At 37.5% G+C, this 18026-nt stretch overlaps 1 protein-coding gene and 1 non-coding gene across 2 annotated transcripts; both read left to right on the top strand.

Annotated features, from left to right (window-relative positions):
• The first annotated feature begins 49 nt into the window (after positions 1–49).
• Positions 50–3343, top strand: LOC137712997 (uncharacterized). Its single transcript, XM_068452223.1, has 4 exons — positions 50–413; positions 673–828; positions 1890–1961; positions 2191–3343. The coding sequence occupies exons 1-4, from the start codon at positions 261–263 to the stop codon at positions 2857–2859; spliced, it is 1050 nt and encodes a 349-aa protein (XP_068308324.1). The 5' UTR covers positions 50–260; the 3' UTR covers positions 2860–3343.
• Positions 3344–3971: 628 nt separating this feature from the next.
• On the top strand, positions 3972–4055 carry TRNAL-CAA (transfer RNA leucine (anticodon CAA)). The gene has a single exon. It is a non-coding gene; the product is annotated as a tRNA-Leu (tRNA).
• Positions 4056–18026: the final 13971 nt, after the last annotated feature.

The raw sequence follows: 18026 nt of genomic DNA, 5'->3' as shown, positions 1-18026 counted from the left end.
AATTACACGCTCAGCAGCCAGCCGGGCAGTACCAAATTCCTAACTTTCTTTCTTTCTGTCTCTCTCCTCAAATTCTTTCCTAGAGAGAGAAACCCCTTTCCCCTTCTCTCTTTTCTGGGATCTGGGAATTGGATTACGCAAAACTCCTCCATCCCAGCTGCCAAACAAACGGAAATTCAAACCCCCAAACAAACAAACCCCCTCGCAATCCAGTCTGATATGCAAACGGTATCCGGAGCTCTGAAGAACTCGCTCACAGCATGTTGAGCTCCACTTGCTCTCACTCCCTTATCCGCCGCCCTTTCCTCCATTCCTCCGCCCCCGGAGCTAGGCTTCCGACCAGACCCGGAGCTTTGCATCCAATTTCCCGGAGTTTTAGGATCTTCGAATCTCAATCCAGACCCTCCAATACGGTAACCACTTTTGGATTTCCTGTTTCGTGTTGATAGTTTACACCTTGTTCACTCTTTGGTTGCCGAGAAAATGCACGAAAAATGGACAAACTTTGGACTTTTTTCCTATTGACTATTTAATTGAGCTGTACGATTGTTCATAGAAGTAATTGTAAGAACAAACGCATGAAAAATTGAAAATTTTGGACCTTTTTTAATTCCATGTTATGCCGTTAAATTTGTATTTGGAAGTTTACATATCCGGGTTATTTTTCTGCAGAGGTGGACTAGAATTTCATGCTTTAGGCAAGAGGAGTTCTCTTCAGATACACCGAAATCGGAATGTATTGAACACTTACTGCCCGAGGAAGTTGTCAAGTCCGAGTTTGATGATTCTAAGGTGGTTAAAAGGGATTGGGGAGTAACTCTTCGAGAGGTCGTATTTCTTTCTTTGTTCTGTTACAAAGTCATATTTGCGTTATTGCTTATTCATTCAGAATCTCGGGTTGTTCGTGTGGTATGTAAAGCAACTGGATAGTGAATAGCTTATAGAACATGTTGATTTCGTTCGATAATATTATTGAAATTATTAGGACTTACCAGTTAGGTCGAAGTTTAGTTTCTGACGTGTTGGTGAACTGCCTTGTTGATCCATCTACATAAGGTAGTAGTGTTATATCAAAGTATAAGCTATCAAGGTTGTAGTGTTCAATATTATTGCAATATTCGCCACATCACTTAAAAGGAGTTCTTTAACTTTTACACTTGCAGTTGAATTATCCTAAGATACTAAGGTGACTGACGAAGTTTATGCACTTTGAGTGTATGGTTGTTTAATGGAAATTTTAGGCAGTAACAACCTGCAGTAGCCATCTCTAAAACAAGGATAAATTGTATAGTTCTTCAGGTATGTTTGTTTTGGTGAGCAAATTGCCTTGTGGTCCTTGTTAGTGAAACTCCTAGGGTAGGTTGTTTGTATGGAACATATGTCCTTAAGGACTGGAGCTAATAATAGGGTGTATGATTAGGACAACAGATTATCTTACATTCGCTTTGCAGTTATGCGTCCATGGTTGTCAAGAAAATTGAAGTGAAAAAACGATTATGTTGATTCCATTTTCCTTGTTGCTTAGTCGATATAGTGAAATAAATGATATATGCACGAACATGCACAAGAATGGACTGTTATAAATGTGGCAGGAAATATCCTGTGACCACTATTATCACTTTGATCTGGAAAGCATATCCAAGGCAGCATCAAGGCTTCAATGGTTGTCAAGAAAATTGAAGTGAAAAAATGAATATGTTGATTCCAATTTCCTTGTTGCTTAGCCGATTTAGTGAAATAAATGATATATGCACGCACTTGCACAAGATGGACTGTTATAAATGTGGCAGGAAATATCCTGTAACCACTATTATCACTTTGATCTGGAAAACATATCCAAGGCAGCATCAAGGTTCTCATTTTTTCTTTTCTGGGGGTTTATATCTCAGGCTGCAGATGCAGTGTCTAGAGCAATTGGGAGTCGTTGGATTGTGCCTTGGTCAGCAGAGACCATATTGCAGGTGAGTGTTTCATTTATGTAATGTAAAACTTCAAATCGAATGCAACTAGGCCATAGTCATGGATTCCAAGCTGTCACATCCATCGTCTACTTTAAAGGATAAGTTTTTACGGAGGAATAAAAAAAAGAAAAATTATGAAGATAAGGTGTCTAATAATTAGGATTTAATAAAGAAAGAGACTGTTGCCCTTTGTTATTGGCAAAGTTGATATGACATATACATGATGCAGGTCATGCTACTATGGGTTGCTGCTTTTTGCTTCATAGGTTCTTGGATGGTTCCATTTGCAGCTCACGTGGCAGGTTTCAGCAGGGAATCATTAACGAATAGAGGACAAGCCTTATTTAGCCTGGTAACTGATGTAACTGAAGGTCTTGTTGGAATTACGATAATTTGTCGCTGCTTATCTCGTTTTCGCCCTCTTCCTCCGGATTGGTTTAAATTTAGCTTGAAAGGGACATGGCAGTTGGATGTTGCTCTTGGATGCCTTATGTTTCCCCTGGTCAATCGGCTCTCACAGTTCAACCTTAGTCTGCTCCCTCTTTTGCCTTCCACCCCTGTCACAATATCAAGTGTTGAGCAAGCAATTATGGCACGCGATCCAGTGGCAATGACAATGTATGCAGTAGTAGTTTCAGTGTGTGCTCCCATGTGGGAGGAGATACTCTTCAGGGGTTTCTTGCTGCCTTCCTTAACCAAGTACATGCCCGTATGGTCTGCAGTATTGGTGAGCTCGGTTGTATTTGCTTTAGCACATTGGAATGTACAGAGGATTCTACCACTTATTTTCCTTGGGGTGGTGATGGGCGTTGTATTTGCACGGTCAAGGAATCTATTACCATCGATGCTCTTGCACAGTCTTTGGAATGGCTTCGTATTTTTAGATTTAATGAAATAATCACAAGAAATGTACTTTGGGAGTCATTCATCGGTGGCGAATCCCATTTTAAGAGAAGCATCTATCCAGATCTGTGGTTTGCATTCCCTTCGGAGGTTAGAGGCTACAGGACTAGCTGCTTGCTTTCTCTAAGCGATGATGTTGATTAAGAAAATTTCAGCAGAATGCAGTTGAAGTCCACTAAATTAACGTAGTTAAGTCGCAGAAGTTGACCATCGAATTCAAGTCCGTCCAACGTCGAGAAGGTCAGCATTATACCTTGTTCATATGTAAGATGTATAACCAAGGGTAAAAGAAAGAAAGAATGAAGAAAATTTGGGAAAGAAGATGTTCCAAGACAGCAAGCAAACCAAAGCAGGCTCTTGTAGTTTTGTTGGATTGTTTTGTCTGATATTTTTTTTTACTTCTTATTTTTCATTTCTCTTCCCCACTGGCCTGTAGATTAGACACTATTGATTTATAAAGAAACTATCATAACCCCCCCCATTCTTTGTCACTGTATTATGTAGCATCTATATCTATATCGCGATAATCTACAATACCAAGTTGTATTCTTTGGGACGTGAAATGAACTGGATGAGATTTAAAGTTACTGTAGTGTAGTCACACACTTCGACAGTATATATATGTGTCATGCCCAATGGTATAAAATATATAATACTAGGACTTCTTATATAGAGCATAACAAGAAGGGTGTTGGAAGGTTCACCCAAAAACTAGGATACTAGAAGACTACACGGAATAAAATGAGAGGAGGTGGCATGTGAAAGATGTGGGTTGGAAATGAGGGGAAAGAGATCCTCTTATGATCTCTTTCATCAAGGTCACCGGATTAAGTCATTCGGACTTTTGAAATTTCATCGCTGCCCACCTGTTTTGATCTCTTAAAAGGTGTAATAATTTTTGATCGTTGGATGAAATTTCAAAGGCCTAGATTACTTGATTCGGTGCCCTTGGTGAAAGAGATCTGGAGATGATCTCTTTCTGAAATGTGTTAGGATAAATAAAATTAACAATAATATTAAAAGAAGAAAAGTTTCAAAGCTGTTTGATTTTTCGTTTCATATTTAGAAGCAGTTAAATAAGTCTTCGAGAGAATATATTAGTATAAAGTCAGGATGGCCGAGTGGTCTAAGGCGCCAGACTCAAGTTCTGGTCCTCTAACGAGGGCGTGGGTTCAAACCCCACTTCTGACATTTATTTATCCTTTTTTGTTTTTGTTTTCACCAAAAGCCACCATCTCCAATGGGAGATACCAAAATTTGGATGCAAAAACCTAAATTTATAATTGGATTTTTATCACAAACAATTTCTGAAAATAACTCACCTCACCAAGATGATTCATAAAAATGAAAATCGATTAATGTAGTCTTCTTTACCACAAAACCCAAGTTTTAGAAATTGGCAACCAAATAATCTTTACATGACAGATCAATCTTCCACTCTTACTACACCGCAACCCTATCTTGGTTCGTCAATGTTTATTTGGGTATTGGCAATTCAATGAATGTTGTTCACACTAGTACAATTCTTATAACGTCCCACTAAATTCCATATCTGCAATATTTTTCTCATTTTTGAATTCCGCAAAAATCTTCTTTTGGTTGCTTGTTTTACTAAAAAAAAAAGCTCCTTTTGTTTTGTTTTCGACCTAACTTCTATCCATCTATGACTTATGCACTAGTTTCTACCTTTTTTAGGGCGCTGTAAGGATGAGCTTTACCCTCTAGCATTGCCATCTTCAATCTCCAGTGTTCTCCACGCTTTTGCTGCTATCTCCTCATACACCTAGCACCAAAGACTCTGTCATCCTTCATAAAAATGTCATGTCTTGTTTATGTTCTAGTTTAGGTCTTGATGTCAAATTAGATAAATCTTTTTATATGGGTTGTGCGCAAACCAACTCAACTACCCTTTAAATTAATAGTAATCTGTGGTTTTTCTCTATTTTTCCCTTTAAATTAGATAAACCTTTTTATGAAAATGTCATGTCTTGTTTAAATTAATAGTAATCTGTGGTTTTTCTCTATTTTATATTATTCATTCCGATGTGTGGATTTCACATGTTACTTCAGTTAGTGATTTTCGTTTATATGTTTGATTTACTGATGAATATTCCGACCGACTCACATCTTCCTGTCTCTGGAGGTCTTTGATTTCGTCATCTTGAACCATATGTATCGGTCTAAGCCATGTGTCTTCATAAGTTAATAGTACTCACAATAAGAGTTATCAGTGTCTTGATGCCCAAACAGGTTGTGACCACACCAAATTGCTACAATGGGACGTTTCTCCAACCCCGTCATTTGGACAACACACACCTGTTTAGCCCGCACCCAACGTAATTCTACCACGAGTTTATGAACCACCACCGAGAGCCCAGCGACTGTCAGGCCCAATTTCACCGTCACGTCCTAGCCACTGACCACACCTTTGATCTTGTGCGCTCCACCTCCAGCCCAGAGCCCCTCATGCAAGATTCTGTCATACCCGCGCATGCACCGTGGCCTCTCTCCAGCCGATTCTGCCCCTTGTGTTCAATCTAACGCGCAACCCAGTACGCCTCTACCTTAGTCATTCCCTCATCTACCCGCGCATGCACAGTGCCCAGCCGCCCCTTCTTGGTCATTCCCTCATTAGTCACGCATTCTACTTATCCCATGGTGACACTCATTCGCGACAGCATCTCTAAACCTATGATTTTCACTAACGACGACACTGTCCGGCCTCCTCTTCCTTTTACTTTTATAATATCTATTAATTCCGGTAAGTTCACTTGTTTTTTCTTAGGATTCTAAGCATTCGGAATGGCACGGTGCCGTGAATGAGAAAACTAATGTCTAGGCGTGGTCTCTTGTTCCACCTCGACCTGCTCAGACTATATTTGGTTGCAAATGCGTTTTTCGTATCAAGCGGAATCCAGATGGTTCCGTTGAACACTACAAAACTAGCCTTGTGACCGTGGCTTTTCATTAACGACCTGGCATTGACTATTTGAGACCTTCAGTTACGTTGCCAAACTAGCCACTATTCGCAATGTTTTGAGTCTTGCTATTTTTTGTGCATTCGCCGTTTCTTAAATTAAATGTGAAAAATGCATTCCTCCATGGCTGTCTTCAGGAAGATGTTTGATGAGTTAATTTCATATTATATATTTTACCCTATTCTTAGTATACTTTGGTTAATAATTTAGAAGAATTTTGATACTTTGAATTGTATTTCTAATATAGGACTTTCGACTTCTTCTGGAGAAAAACATAGTCAAATGGACGAATTTTGGGGTAATTCCAATTGGAGGACGTTCATGAGTCACTTGGCTTGATCGTATTAAAATATCAGATTTTTCTACCAAGCGATAATTTTCTGGCAATAAAATAAAGGAGCAATGCGCAGTGCTGGAATAGTGACGTTTTGGGCTTAACTTGCGTTTTTGGAGCCCAACATGAGCTCGGATGAGTTCGTGGCCTTTTGGAGATGTGTTCAGAACATCCTGATCTTCAAAACAAGCTATCATGGGTCGGATTTGGAGAAGATTTGAAGCTAAAACATGGCTGGACAAGTACTTGGCAGGTTCTCCTAGTTTAATTAGGACTTTATTTTCTATTTTATTTTATTATTATTTAGTTTCTTAGTGAGAATAAAATACTTGGTTGTTAGGGTTTGTGCGCTAGCTTTAGGGAGATATTAAAAGGCTTTGGCCGGTTCTAGTTTTGGGGGATGTTTTATTTTAGGCTACTTTGGAGACAGAGAGTAATTGCTAGTGTTCTTGGAGATTTTCTACTTTAAGGTGTTTTCATTCCTTTTATTCTTAATAATATTTTCTATGATTTCAATTATGAATATACCTAACTAATTCCTTTTACTAGGGCGAAGCCTTAAGCCTTAACATGAATATGTAATTTTATTTAATTGCTTATAATTGATTGCACACATACTTGGAATTATTGATCACCGTGATTAAAACTATCTAATTGTCTTAATGCATGATCACCATTAGGATATTTAGAAAAGTAATTTGATGCAGTTTTGGTCGGAAGGTTCCCTGAAATTGATGTTGGCTTCTTGTGATTAATAATTGTAATTTCACTTAAGATGAACACCACGTCTTAAGGGTTGCATGGTTTTTCAAAGGGTTTTCATAAAGCATAATGAGTCTCCCATGTTCAGATTTGATCCGAACGTCCGAACAGGTTGCATGTTAGATATACATTCTATGTTGGAGGTTCCAAGAGGAATATAAATTAGGAAAACCTAACATTCAAAGTGGCATGTGTAGATCATAAGTAATTGGTAAAAATATATAGGATTGCTAGGTGATAGTGGAACCCTAATGCTTTCTTAATTTGATTTTTCAAAAACAGTTTTCTTTCCCCTTCATCTTTAATATTGCATATTAGTTTATTTTTATTAATTAAATTCGTTTTAATTTAAGTAGGTTATAAAACTAATCATCTCAACTTTCTGTTTTACAATAATTAATTGAAATTTGGTTTGTTTCGAATTATTTAATAATCCCTGTGGAGAACGATTTCGCGAGAACCGTTTATACTACAACCTTGTCTTTCTTGCAAGTAATATAGGAGTTTTTAACCCGTTTGCGTGTGTAATAAAATCTCTATCAAAGTTTATGTCTCAACCTCAAGGGTTTGTAGATCCTTCTTGTCCACATTATGTCTGTCATCTTCAAAAATCATTATATGGTCTCAAGCAAAACCCCGTGCGTGGTTCCATTGGATCAGTTCCTTTTTGTTTTGCTTTGTCTTTCGGCAAAGTCAAGCTGATTCTTCAGTGTTTATTTTTCTCCATGCCTCCTCTACTATTCATTTGTTACCATATGTTGATGATATTGTCATCACATGCAGCTCCGATGCTCTTCTTATTCAGTTCATAGCTCTTCTTGGCCAACAATTCGACATCAAAGAGCAAACATGATTTTACGCCACTTGCCACCAAACTTTTCGTCCTGGCTTCTCTTGCTTCGTATCGCGAGTTGGTTGGCTCCTTATAATATCTCACTCTCACTCGCCTGATATTTCCCTTGTAATTAATACAGCTGTCCAGTTTATGATCTCACCTCACACTACTCATTTGATTATCACCAAACGGATTTTCCGTTATGTCAAAATGTATTTTGGATTTTGGCCTCAAATTGATTGCTCGGCTTGCTTCTACAACCTTATATGTCTACTCTGATGTTGATTGGACCGGTTGTCTGAACACTCGTCGTTCCACCACTGGCTACCATGTTATCATGGCTGGAATCTCATATCCTAGTGCTGTAAAAAGCAGTCAATCATGTCTCTGGTGTTGATTGGAATATCATTCTCTTTCTCATGCATGTGTCGAAATCACCTGGATTTGTTTCATCCTACACGAGTTTGGTGTTCTTATCCTTTCTAGTTCTTTTGCAATTTGATAATCTTAGTGCGACACTGTGACTTATCTCCCTTCTAATTCAGTTCTTAATACTCTCGCACGTCATATTGGATTTGTCCATCATTTTGTTCGTGAAAAGTAGTGGCACTTGGCAGTCACCAAATTTGTAATATTTCTTCCATTGATCAACCTGCTAAACTCCTTACCAAGGCTCTTCATCAATCCAAGTATGGTGTTCTTTGTTCCAAACTTGTCCGATTAGGTTCTTCCAGTTTGCGGAGAGTGCTAAATGGTGCCGCCCCCACTGATCAGCCCAAAGCAGCATGCCAATTCACGTCAGCTCCACTTTGTTTGCCACGTGTGCTGGCTTTTCCCATACAAAGAGCCAATGACCATTATATGGTATCCAATGGTCAGGCTTCAAATCCTTTTTTTTATTTTTAATTATTTTTAAGTAGACTGTTATTTGACCATTTGAACTATTGTCCCAGTCGAAATTGACCCATGACCTTTTTTTTATTTTTTTTTATTTTTTTTATTTTTAACTTTTTTTTATTTTATAAATAAGCATTCTGAACTATTTTAAATAAGCCAATTAAACCCTTTATCGTTTGATTTGAAGAAATTCATCTACTTTACCGTTAGATCTGAGGGTAAATTCATCTTCTTATTTGTCATCCCCCTTTATCCCCTTCAACATCTCATGATGAAAAACATAAGGGCTGCTTTTACCTTTGGAATTGAAAGTTAGGGTTTCTGATTTTTTTTTTTTTCTTTCAGCAAGATTTTGTGCAGAACGAAGGATTCGATTCGCACAAAATACAAAAAACTCCAAGTCGCGATTCTTTTACGTGGATTGTTCAAGGAGATGGATTTCCAGCTTAGAGATGGTGGAGAGCCTCCAATATATAGTAAATGGCATTTGCTCCTTTTAGCTCTTTCTTTGATACTTTTACGTTTTTTTTTTTTTTTTTGTTTTGTTTGTTTGTTTTAATCAAGGATAAAAATAACTTTACGTAGTTTGTGATCTCATGGTGTTGTTTTAGGTTTGGGGAGAGATTCACTGACTCTACCACAATTTGAGGGTTTTGGTGGTTGTTTAAACTAAAGGGGTCTTATTTGTGTCGATTTCTGTATGCAGATTTGGTAAATTCAACTAAGTTGTACCACAATTTGAGGGTTGGTGGTTGTTTAAAGTGGTCTTATTTGTGTCAATTTTTGTATGCATATTTGGTAAATTTAACTAAGTTTTGCATTATTTGGTTTATTGTCTTTTCTTTTTTGTCTGAAAAGGTAAATGCATTAATCCAATAGTAGGTTATAGGCCAACTCAAAGGAAGGGAAAATAACCCAAATACATTGGGGGGAAACATATACATTAAAGCCAACCCAATTAAATAAACTAAAACGGGAACCCAAATCCCTAATTTCCAACCGCAGAAAGCAGTGTCCGCCACCGTCACTGCCACGAAAGCCTTGCCAGCAGCTACCGAAGCGGCAACACTAGAGAAAACGACCGAGTGGTGAAAACGAATAAGACATCACAACACAAAAGTACCAAACCCACAACACACCACATCCAGATTTCTTCACCAAAGACGTAGAACCAAAAGATGGTCACCAGTTCCAAATCTCATTCATGAATCCTAGCAAATATATACAAGCATAGTAACACATGGATAGAAGGTGAGGCTAAGGGGTATGTAAAATACCCTTACTTTCACCGAAGCCGCAGTCCATTTGGCCTCGATGGAAATTCAACAAGTCGTTTTGGAGAGGGGGAGGGGGGACAGTGAGGGAGGGAAATAAAGTTGGCAACCATATTCGGCCCAGAGCATGCAGATCAAAGTAAAGGATGGGGTCGGGATGGTTTATGGGGAAGGGAGGTAGAAGGGAAAAGTGAGGGGAGATGAAGTTTTGATTTTAGAAAAGAACGTTCAGAGGAGAATGAGGGGTGGAGAGGAGAGACATGAAGTCTAAAAGTGAGACAAACTCATGGGAAAATTTGAGACAAAGCTCAAGGAAATTGAGAAAAAATCTCAGGGGAAAATTAAAAAGGGAACTTTAACGAAAAGCTACCGGGACTGTTCACTTTAACAAAAAACCACCTTTTTTTCCTTATCGTTAAAACTCAAAGTTTTCAAGCCATTTTCAATATCCCCTTGAATCCTCTGAAGAAACTTAAAGGGGTCATGAATAATCTTTGTAAGAGGCTTGAATGTTCAACTTCCCCAAGGAGCATGCTTTGCAAAGCGGATGGCCATGATAAGATTTCAAGTGATGCCCATGTGATAGTTTAAGGATACGATGCATCATATCGCGTCCAGGGTGTCCCATTCGATCATGCCAAAGCAGGATAATGGTTTGGAACTCGGCCATAGGGCCGGCCACGTGGTGGGTCTCAATAGCGCGAATGGTTGTTATGTACGACCCACTCGGGAGATGTTCCAGCTTTTCATGAATACGCTTCTGGCCATATTTGTAAGAAGTGATACAAAGAAATTCAAAACCATTCTTTTCAATGGTTTCAACATGATATTGACTATCTCAAATATCTCTAAAGCTCAGCAATGTTCTTCCGAAACGTGGAGAATAGAGTGCCTCTTTAGTGGTTAATTCAGTACCATTAGACAACATAATATGGGCCTTTCTGTATCTTTCTATCAGGTTGGATGGGGCTGAGAGGGTTGTCAGAGGTGCATTTTTATGTACGAAGTTAGTAAAATAGTATTTTTGTCACGCAATATTGTGTGCGCGGTGGCACTCAGCCAGACAACTAACTTCCCCACTAGTCATACCTAGAAATAAATTAATTGAATTGGTCACATGTATAAATATAATTCCATTCATTCAATTAATCAATTCGAGAAATAATGTCCATAAAATAATTATCCATAATTCAAAACAAACCAAAACCAAACAAATAATTCCAAAAGTCTTAGAAAAATTGTCCAAAAATTAAATCATAAACCTAAAATTTAAGAGGGATTCGGCCACTAGGGGTGTAAAAACGCCTTAACATGTCTTAGAAAAATAAAACTTTATTCTTCCATGGGAGCGGATGCCTCTTGAAAATATGAAATCTTCAGGGTTGTAATAGTATCTTCGAGAAGTTCTACAAGCGCAAAGTTAGACTCACAATGGAAATGATACTTGGAAATAGCCTCGAGGGTAGCTCAGCATACGCGTGACCAATGATCCTTTGATCCACAATGATATCACATGTCTAGTTCAATGGAAGCCGAATAAACGGTAGCTTTTCCCTTGTTCTTGAAGTTTGAGGCCCAGTAAAAGGTGGCGCTTCAGAGTCAAATTTCCTCCATTGGGTAGACCTCTGTTTTGTTGACCTTGGGCCCATGGTGGGGCTTGATGCCTTTTTCCACAGCCACGACGGGGTTTCCATCGGTTGTGGCTATTAGAATTGGTTGCATGCACTTCAAGGCGGCATTCGAGCCAGTGGGTCAAGCTTGGTGATTTTTCAGCAAAAGCTGGTTATGCTTTTTCAACGAGTAGTAAAACAGATATCAAATCCGAAAGTCTGGTGAACTTCTATGCCTTATGTTGTTGCTGCAAGACAATATTGGTGGCATTGAAGGTCAAATAGGTATTTTCTAGGAGATCCTGTTCAGTTAAGTCCTCGTTACATAACTTAAGTAGTGATCGGATTCTACAAACTTCAGAGTTGTATTCATTCACAAACTTAAAGTCTTGGAAGCATAAATGCCGTCAGTCGTGTCTTGCTTCATGCAAGTAAGTGTATTTCTAGTGATCGAAGCGATCGACCTGAGTAAGCCAGAGGGTACGTGGATCCTCCTCTATGAGGTACTCGGTTATAAATATGTCTGCGGATGAAGATCGTAGCAGTAGCTTTTTGAGCTTTGTTGACGAGTTCATCGTCGATTGGCTCCTCGATAGTAGCTCTATGACTCTTTGCAGTAAGATGGAGCTTCACGTCTTGAACCCGCTTCAGGTAGCTTTTTCCAAAGACTTCCAGAGTGGTGAAATTGAGCTTATTCAAGTTTGACATGTCCCTAAAACGGAGGATACAACAAAGTGTGGTTAGTCGTATGGAAAACCATAGACATATATCATAGAACATTCGGGTTCTATAGACATGTGTTGGTTTAATTTAAGCATGAAAGCTATGGGTTTCATGTGGTAAGTTTTGAATGAAAACTTTGGGTTTTTCAAGGACATTAAATTTGAAACTACAAGTTTGATTTAGTTATGGATGTTCAGTTCATATATAGGGGTACCTGTAAGAACACATAATACAATATACAATAAAGTGTAGTGGATTTGTGGATTGCTTCAGTAACCTAAGTGTGAGTGCTTCGGGAATACGAAAGATAGTCAACGGTTCAAAGAAACGAAATAATTTATTGAATAATTAATTGCCAAAAAGTGAGCTTCATGCCAATAATTTTGGATTAATTATCAGATTAATAGATTGTTGGCCACTTTAATTAATTCAATAGATCGGACCATACAGGGTCAATTGTAGAAGCAAAAAATAATTATAACATTCGGGTTAAAATTATAAAGAATGCCAAGAAAATAGCATTGGATTCGAAGAACCTTAACCCAATCTCGGTGGGCTTGGGTGCCGTGTGTAGGGCAAGGCCCTAAAAGGGCTTAGTGGGCCACAAGTTTCTATGGGGTAGGCCAATCATGGCTGCAGGCCATGGGCCAGGGTCTCAGATAAGCTAGTAGTGCAGGGGAATACAGACCCAACTCGAAAAGCTAGCCATGGATATGCGCGCAAAGCCCAGTTGTTAGTTGGCTTCGGTGTTGGCCTTGGGTGCGAGAAGCCCAGCCAAAAGGGCTGGCTTCAGATCTTAGGCCAATGGTTAGGAACCCAGCAAGTAAGTAGGCTTGTTGCAAGTGGGACAAGCCCAGCAAGCATCGGGCTTGCTGAAGATGGGCTAGGAGGGCATAGGTGAGCCCAACCAAGCTGTAGGCTTGTTGGAATAGGCTAGGGTTGCATGCCCATTTCAAAACCCTAACCAGGCCAAGGGTCTGGGTGTCATGCATGCGCAGCAAAGCCCAAAGGGCTGTTGCCGTGTGATTTAGACGTCCAACGACGTCATCCCAAGGTGCTCCACGCGGCTGGGCTGCAAGCCAGCGACAGGGCACGGTGGCGGTGGTGCGGCGGTGGCACGGTGATGGGCTGCAGCTTATGCCCCATTGATTCCCAGTTCTTTTTTTTTTTTTTTTTTTTTTTTTTCGAATTCTAGGGTTAAAAATCCTAAGTGCTTCTAAATTAATTTTGATGATTTGACTCGCAAATTCCACAAAGCATAATTGTATATTGCATGAACAAGTATATATATTGACAAAATATGTGAACATATATACAATATATATAATTGAAGGGAAAATGTAAATATAGGGGGTTCATGTATCATGTGGAATGTTTTCATGCTTCAAGGTTATTTCAAATATCTTAATTTATTTTAAAAGAACTTGATTGGCAGAAAATAATTGAAATCCTTTGACTTTGTAGAAGAAAGCCTCATCCACAATCCTTCAGTTTCTTAGCTTCTGGTAAGAGCGTGCTGATAACGTGTTGTAGGCCTATTTGGCTAAACTGTATTTAGGATAGAGAGGGAGAGGGGCTGGTGGCAACAGAGAGAGAAGAGAGATATGTAATTTTGAAGTTTGTGTTGTATCACCCTATTATGCCTTATTTATAGTAGTAGGGAAGATTAAATCCTTACCCTATTAGGATTACAACTCTAATAGGAATTAAACTACTTAAGCGAATATACAAAGATACTCCTAGATACATTAGGATTTACACAAGAGTGCTACTAGACCTGCCCTATTGTCTTATCTCCCCACCCACATTATAATCACACCCATCACAAAAAAAGTTAAAAATTAAAAATGTTATTTTCCCACCCACCATTTTTCAAAAATAACCTCCAATATATATTTAAATTCTTTAGAAGAATAGATATTAAAGTGCTCATAAACCCAGCTAAGCCTTCACTAACTGCCAAGGTCTTTCTTTTCGATTTTTATTTTGATCAAAATTTCAAAAATATGATTGAAATGAGGGATAAACAAACTCATTCTCTATTGAACTCCTTTTCTTTGCCCTCCGTTGCGTCTTACTCCAGAACATACACTGATCCCTGCCCACAACAACCCCTCTTTCTCCTCTTCTCTATCAGTCTCCGTTGTCTGCTCTTTGACCACCCCCATGTCAAAGAACACAAAATACACACACAAAAAAAATCAACAACATCAAAAAGCTCACGAAATCAAACCCAAACAACCGAAATAGCTAATTCGTTATTACGACAACAAACACCAAACGCAGTTTCGTTTTGACATACCCAAAATACCCACTCCTTCATCTGCATCTACACCGCTCAAAAAAATCCCACACCATAATCAAATGTACTGTACCAAACCAAAAATTAAAATCTGCCTCAAAGGTTTTGTTGGTTGAATGTGAAAATTTGCAACTTATTACAAAACAATGACATCGATATAAGAGCCACTGAGACTAATAATTAAAAATCGATTACCAAAATAAAATCAGAAATAATTCATAACAATACAAATTTGAAGTGAGAGAGGATGGAGAAATAAGAGAGTGAGTAAAATTGATACAAGTCATTCTTTTTTTTTCATTGGTCTTTATATGTCATTTTACAAGAGGATAAAATTAGTACTTAACTTTTTATTAAAGGTGGGAAGGAAAATAAGATAGTAGTATGAATTTATCAACACTCTTTACACAATTACATTCTTAAGCGTGGCTTTTCTGGAACAAATTGTTAGGGATATTTGCTTTCACGGCAATCCAGAAGCCAAGTTGGCATCTTAATAATAAGAGAGAGAGAGAGAGAGAGAGAGAGAGAGAGAGAGAGAGAGAGAGAGAGAGAGAGAGAGAGAGCGCGCTACAGGTAACTAATTACAATTTGCAAAGCAACTTGTTCTGCTTGACAATGCTTTGCTGACGTGCATGCAAATACAACCAGCTAAAGCTGTTGTGGATTTATCCACACCGAGGCAACTTTGCCTGCCATTTCTGCTGCGGCTCACCGAGGCAACTTTGCCTGATATCTCTAGGAAAGATACAAGTTTATGCAAAAAAGATTCTTATTTAATCCTTATTTATATGTCTGGTAAATGTTAATGTGTTGAAAATAAATTTTATATTAATGTGAGAAGTGATTTTATTGTTGAGATACTTTTTATATATGTTGCCATTAATTTTATCATGAAACCTTAATTACTTCAAATTTGCTCCGGCGAGTAAATTAAGTTGAACTTCGTAAAAAGTAAAATTTTAAACTACTTTTGTTCTTATCCTTTGGCCCAGGTTTACATTAATTTAAACTATCAATTGAAGAACTTTTCGGCCAATAAAAATGTGTTTGTATTATACAGTTTTTGTATACAATACAGATTGGAGATTTTATTTTATTTTATTTTTTTTCTGAAGAAAAGATATTACTTATATACTAAAAGGAAGGAATGATGAGCTCAACCTCACAATTGACTAACAATAAGAATTCATGTATATAAAAAGCGACAAAGTCACGTATTGACTTGAAGTAGTTGTAGTAGTCTGTGTCTCCAACAATTTCATTAATATCTAGTGGTCTCCCGAGATAGTATAGCTTCGTTACTTCTAACAGCATTACCATACGATTTTGGCCTTCTACAAATCAAAGAACTTAAGCGAAGAAAACCTATCTGCCGGTCCATATTGTACTCCATAATAAATGGTGATTAGCGTGCAAAATGTTGGAAGTGAGAAACTGGCCAAACTCAACTTCAATTCCATGCATATCTTATTCGAAGCGGTTTGGCTATTAAGATTTTCAATGCTACTTTAGAGTATTGTATATCTCAGAACATCACAAATAGTTTTGAGGTATTCATCAATTTCCCCCCTGAACTTGTGACCATTGGCCAATTTCCCCCTTGAACTTTAATTTTGGCCAATTTCCCCCCTCAACTCTCATAATTAGTCAATTCCCCCCCTGAACTTTAATTTGGCCAATTTCCCCCCTCAACTCTCAAAATTAGTCAATTTTCACCCTACTGTTAATTTTTTTTTTTTTTTTTTTGTAATTTTCCATCTATTCTTTTCTTAATTTTCAATCTTTCTAATAGCTTCCAACAAAGTACTAAAATTAACATAAACTCACCTGCATAATATAGGGTAAAATGTACAAAAACATAATACAGTTAGTATGTGACATGGGTTGATTATAAGAAAAAGTTATGAATCGGGTTTAATGCATGTAGAAGAAGAAATAATAACAAAAAGAAATAATAATCCTAAACTCATGGATCAAACCTATTTCAATAAAATGGGTTATTCTTAATAAGGAGTCGAAAATTATGAATAGACTAGCCACTTTTTCACTAAAGCTCGATTCTCCGCAATTTACTTGAACTTAGCTTTCACTTTTATAAAGAAAATTGTATTCACTTACAAAAATTTACACATCAATCCTTTTGTTATCAATTTTGTATAGTCAAAAATCAAATAAAATTACTCCATACTGATTTATTATGACTAATAATACTATCTATGATAAATTGTAAAATTCTAAATTTTAATCTATTTGTAATAGGATAAAGATATAGGAACATGATTAACATACATCTTATTTAGTTTCTTACACACACTTGTTTAATTATGATCAAATTAAAAAGTTAACAGTAGGGTGCAAATTGACTAATTATAAGAGTTGAGGGGGGAAATTGGCTAAATTAAAGTTGAGGGGGGAAATTGACTAATCATGAGAGTTCAAGGGGGAAATTGGCCAAAATTAAAGTTGAGGGGGGAAATTGGCTAATGGTCACAAGTTCAGGGGGGAAATTGATATATACCCCAATAGTTTTTATTGGTGATTTTATTGAAAACTAAATATGTTGATATGGGCTTGGCATAATTCTTGACAAGAAAAATGGCTTAGCAACTGAACAAGCATATATACAACGACACATGCAAAACATCGTTGTTCACGTGATTTAAACTTGCAGTTGAAAACTTGCGTTTGAATTTCTTTTTCCTAATATCGCTTTCCAAAACTTGCGTTTGAATTTCTTTTTCCTAATATCGCTTTCCAAATAACATAAGAACGTTACAACATAAACATGCATGCATTGCATAACTCACAGATACCTGTGAATCATGGCTACGTGCCAAATTATTAAGGTTTAACAAGTTCATCACAACCGTCGAACGTCACCCTTACATGAATCCATAACCAAGAGGGTCCCAAACTTCAAGGGTCAAGGTACGAGTACGCAAGGAGAAATTTTTAATTGTCACAGGAACACAAGTAGTACATTACGTGTTTTAATAGAAGTGGTGAGAAATTTCATTTTTTAACTTAATAATTTTTTAGTACACATATCTCATAATTTGTACAATGACACGTGATGTACCACCTCATGTACCGGTCACAATGAAAAATCTAGTACAGTTGGTAGAGGGGTCCAAACTTCAAGGGTATACCAGTTCTCAACAATTGCAGTTACTACTGAAACTTATCCTCTTCGGCAATTTGGGTGCATTAGGCTGCATCTGTTAACTAAAATTCTATAAAATTACCAGTTTAATCCTCTAATTAAAACAGAACATGAATAAGAAATATGAGGCATAAATGTAATTTCATACAACCAAATTTTGTTGTTTTTTTTTCAAAACCTCACCTACATGTAATCCTAACATATCTCTAATTAAAAAAAAAAAAAAAAAAAAAAATCTTCCCACTCCCCATTCTCTATTAGTCTCTTCCTCTCTTTCTATT

The sequence above is a fragment of the Pyrus communis genome, chromosome 13 (assembly GCF_963583255.1).
Source record: "Pyrus communis chromosome 13, drPyrComm1.1, whole genome shotgun sequence".
Taxonomy (NCBI): domain Eukaryota; kingdom Viridiplantae; phylum Streptophyta; class Magnoliopsida; order Rosales; family Rosaceae; genus Pyrus; species Pyrus communis.
Note: the sequence above shows the minus strand (reverse complement) of the source record. Positions and strands in the feature narration are given on the sequence as shown.

Coding starts and splice junctions, on each gene's coding strand:
- LOC137712997 (XM_068452223.1), top strand. CDS start 261: ATGTTGAGCTCCACTTGCTCTCACTCCCTTATCCGCCGCCCTTTCCTC. Junction 414..672: donor AATCCAGACCCTCCAATACG/GTAACCACTTTT, acceptor ATTTTTCTGCAG/AGGTGGACTAGAATTTCATG. Junction 1,962..2,190: donor CAGCAGAGACCATATTGCAG/GTGAGTGTTTCA, acceptor TACATGATGCAG/GTCATGCTACTATGGGTTGC.